The sequence below is a fragment of the Colobus angolensis genome, unplaced genomic scaffold (genome assembly GCF_000951035.1).
Source record: "Colobus angolensis palliatus isolate OR3802 unplaced genomic scaffold, Cang.pa_1.0 Scaffold63, whole genome shotgun sequence".
NCBI lineage: Eukaryota > Metazoa > Chordata > Mammalia > Primates > Cercopithecidae > Colobus > Colobus angolensis.
The window spans coordinates 3,429,268-3,432,433 of NW_012119932.1; the positions used below are offsets into that span (position 1 = coordinate 3,429,268).

At 50.5% G+C, this 3,166-nt stretch overlaps 1 protein-coding gene across 1 annotated transcript in view; it reads right to left on the reverse strand.

The window, feature by feature from the left end:
* Positions 1-2,117: 2,117 nt before the first annotated feature.
* Positions 2,118-3,166, reverse strand: part of PTF1A (pancreas specific transcription factor, 1a) — a 1,651-nt gene continuing 602 nt past the window's right edge. Inside the window, exons 2-3 of the mRNA XM_011963905.1 lie at positions 3,069-3,158; positions 2,118-2,656 (exon numbers count right to left, since the gene is read on the reverse strand). Coding sequence (XP_011819295.1) covers positions 2,454-2,656; positions 3,069-3,158 — 293 coding nt within the window. The 3' untranslated portion in view covers positions 2,118-2,453. The remainder of the gene's footprint in view (positions 2,657-3,068; positions 3,159-3,166) is intronic.

A 3,166-nucleotide genomic window follows, 5' to 3' on the forward strand; every position in this document is an offset into this window, starting at 1 on the left:
ATATGCATCTTTTTTAAAAGTTGGACGAAAAGTGTGGACTTAGAAGGACCATTGAATACCTGTCACTCAAACTGCCCTCACATGATCCTTCCAGTGCCAGGCTGTATTTGCCGGCCAGAGATGCCCAGGGCCAGAGGCTCCCCAGACTGGCTCTGCCACAAGGAGAGCAGCCCCTGCACCCAGCGCGGCTCGGGCCTCCCTGACGCCAAAGAAGACTCTGAAATGATACGTTTGTTCTGCCTTTACTGCTGCATTAAAAAAAAAAAAATCGCTACACTAGAATGAATGGATTATGAGTAAATAAAAAGAAGCTGTCAGTCTCTTTGAAGGTTGTGCTTAAAGAGACTTGCCAAGTCAGGACAGAGAGTGACAAGATAGAGACCCTGGTGTTTTGCATGCTCAGCTCGGTTCTTCCGCTTCATCTGCACCGCACTAAAGGTTGTGTTGAGGCATTGAATCGCAAAAAAAGTGGCACTCAAAATAAAAGGTGCCACATCACAATGATTGCAGTGTTTTAACTGTGAGTGCCACACTGCCCATCCAACAGAAACGCAGGTCTACACAGCCGAAGAAAACGGTACAATACTTCCATAACTTATAATTAAGTTGAAGTCGGCCTAACATTTGACTTTCTAATGAGTGTAATGAGATTACATGCCTGATGGAAGCATTTGTGCAAAAGCAACTTTCGTGTTTAATGAGGCCCTAATAAAGGACAAAATCGAATTATTTTCTCTGGTTCTGAAATTCTGTCTCCAGTGTGAAATCTTCTTTTAGGAGGAGGGGAGGGAGAGGGCGCGAAGGCTTAAAAGTGGTGAGAGGGTCCACGGCCAAGGGGCTCCAGGGAGCCTCGCGACCCAGAATCTCCGCGTGTCTGGCCAGGCCGCGCTGTGGGGTCGGGCTCGCGGCCTCGCTTTAATTGCTCTTGGACTAGGTCCATGGCACCCGCAGCGCGCGGGGAACCCCTCGGTGGGTCTGAAACTAGGTTAAAGCAATTAGCATGCTGCCAACATATTGTCCTGCGGCAGGGTCGTGAGTATTAGAGACTATCCGCAATTGTACCTTCGCCCACCAGGCCGCTGCGGGCCGCGGAGCCACACCCCGACTGGGCCAGGCCTGCGCCGCGCGGGACTAAGGTGCCACGCGAAGGAGCGCGTCTGCAGTCCGCGCTCGCGCCAGCGCCATCTGCGCGCGCGCCAGGCCTCGCCGTCCAGTGCCGCGCCCCGGCTCTGGCTGGCAGGGAAGGACGCCCCGAGATCCCGGGAGGCGCTCTTGGTCACAAAGGAGACAAACCCAAGCCTGGACTCCTAGGCTTTCTGGCTAAGCGACCTCGGCCGCGCCCTCGCTCTTCTCCCCTTCGCTAGGGGGCGACCCTACGCCCCCTGCCTCAGGCTCGCCTTCTTCCCAGGTTGCTGGCGGAGGAGGGTCAAGTTCTGTTGAAGGCAAAACAAACTCAGTTTTAGAAGTAAGCCTGTTGCAAAGGTGGCAGGGGTAGCGGGCGGCTTCTTCCTACCTTACCTAAAAGACCCTGGATTTTGTTGAGTGGCCTCGGAGTGGTCTCTAGGCTTTGGCACAGTAGCCTGTCCCATCTCCTTTGTGAGGACTACGCCTGAGTTCCAGGTACCTGATGCTGTTGCTGCTGAAGAAGTTGGTCACAGGGCAGCTCAAAAGTAGCCCCTTTCCCAGCCGGTGGAAGCAGAAAGGCCCATTCCTTTAGCCCACTAGCCCCCTGCTCCCACAGTACACCGCGCGCTCACTTTTATACACCAGGAATAGACAGGGTAGGGGTGACCTTGGGTAAATCAAATGTCGTCTCTGAGTCTTAGCTTTTCCACCTGCAAAGTGGGAACAATAAATACTCCAGGATGTGTTTGTATAGGGTGTTTGGAAGGTGGGCTAAAAATATATGCAAATGTTGCTACGTAGGGCAGGCGACCTAGATGAAGGGCTGTCCTAGAAAGTTGAGGTCTAATCCTCTAACCTACCCACCTTTAGGCTAAATCTGAAATGTAGTTTCTTACTAGAGAGCTATACTTTGAGTCTCTGGTTCGGTTCATTTTTATTAATTCTTTTTAAAGATTATCTATCAAATCATGTACTCAAAAACCTTTAGGAAAAGGTGTAAATAGCATTTATTGACAACACTTAGAAATAAACCATATCTGGCAATAAATAAGCATGACGTTTTCTGGCCAGAGTTCTCCCAACAACACAGAGTTCAGGAAAATCATAGGCTATTGCATATTTTCAGAAAATCAGGATAAATTATATAAATTATATATTTAAAAAGAAATCATCTATTTCATCAACTCAATAGGATAATAAATAGATAAATAATAAACAGTTGATTGCCATTAGAAAAATTTGATTCTTAAATTACATTTACATTTAGATATTTACATGTACAATATGCACAGAGACATAATCAGATCCTCAGCCGAGTCTGGGACTTCTCAGGACACAAACTCAAATGGTGGTTCGTTTTCTATGTTGTTGAAGGAAGATTTGCTGTTGAGTTTTCTGGGGTCCTCTGGGGTCCAGACTTTGGCTGTTCGGATAATATTTTGTTCCTTGAGTTGTTTTTCATCAGTCCATGAGAGAGAGTGTCCTGCTAGGGGAGGGAGGCCATAATCAGGGTCGCTGGGGGACGGGGACCCTGGACAGGTGAGAAGAGAAAACAGACTGTGAATATCCAAGCACATTCCCATTGGTCCCATCAGGTCCTTTAGGACCCTTTCCTGGGCACCTCAACTGAGCAGGTGTCCTCCGGTTACACTAGAACCACCCTCTTCCTCCACACTTCAAGCTCCCACCATCCCCTCCCAGGAATCTGAGGAGCTGCAAGTCTGGCGGGGGCGCGCGCCCTTGAGAGCCGCGGTCAACGTGGCAGAAAAAAAGAAAAAAGAAAAAACAAACAAACGAGAAAGGCGAGCTCACATTCAAGGTTGCCTGTGCCCACCGACAATCCGTCGGTCAGTCATTAGGCTTGGCAGTCTGCTCCCCCAGCCCCTCCGGAGCCTTCGAGTGCCCGTCCCCGTCTACCTGAGCTGGGAAGCGGAAGCACTTACGGGTGCCCCGATGGCAGATGATGACTTTCTGGGCCTGGCTGCCCGGGCTGTCCCCACCCAGGCGCCCGCTGCCGCCTGGCCCCCCGCAGCCTCCCGTG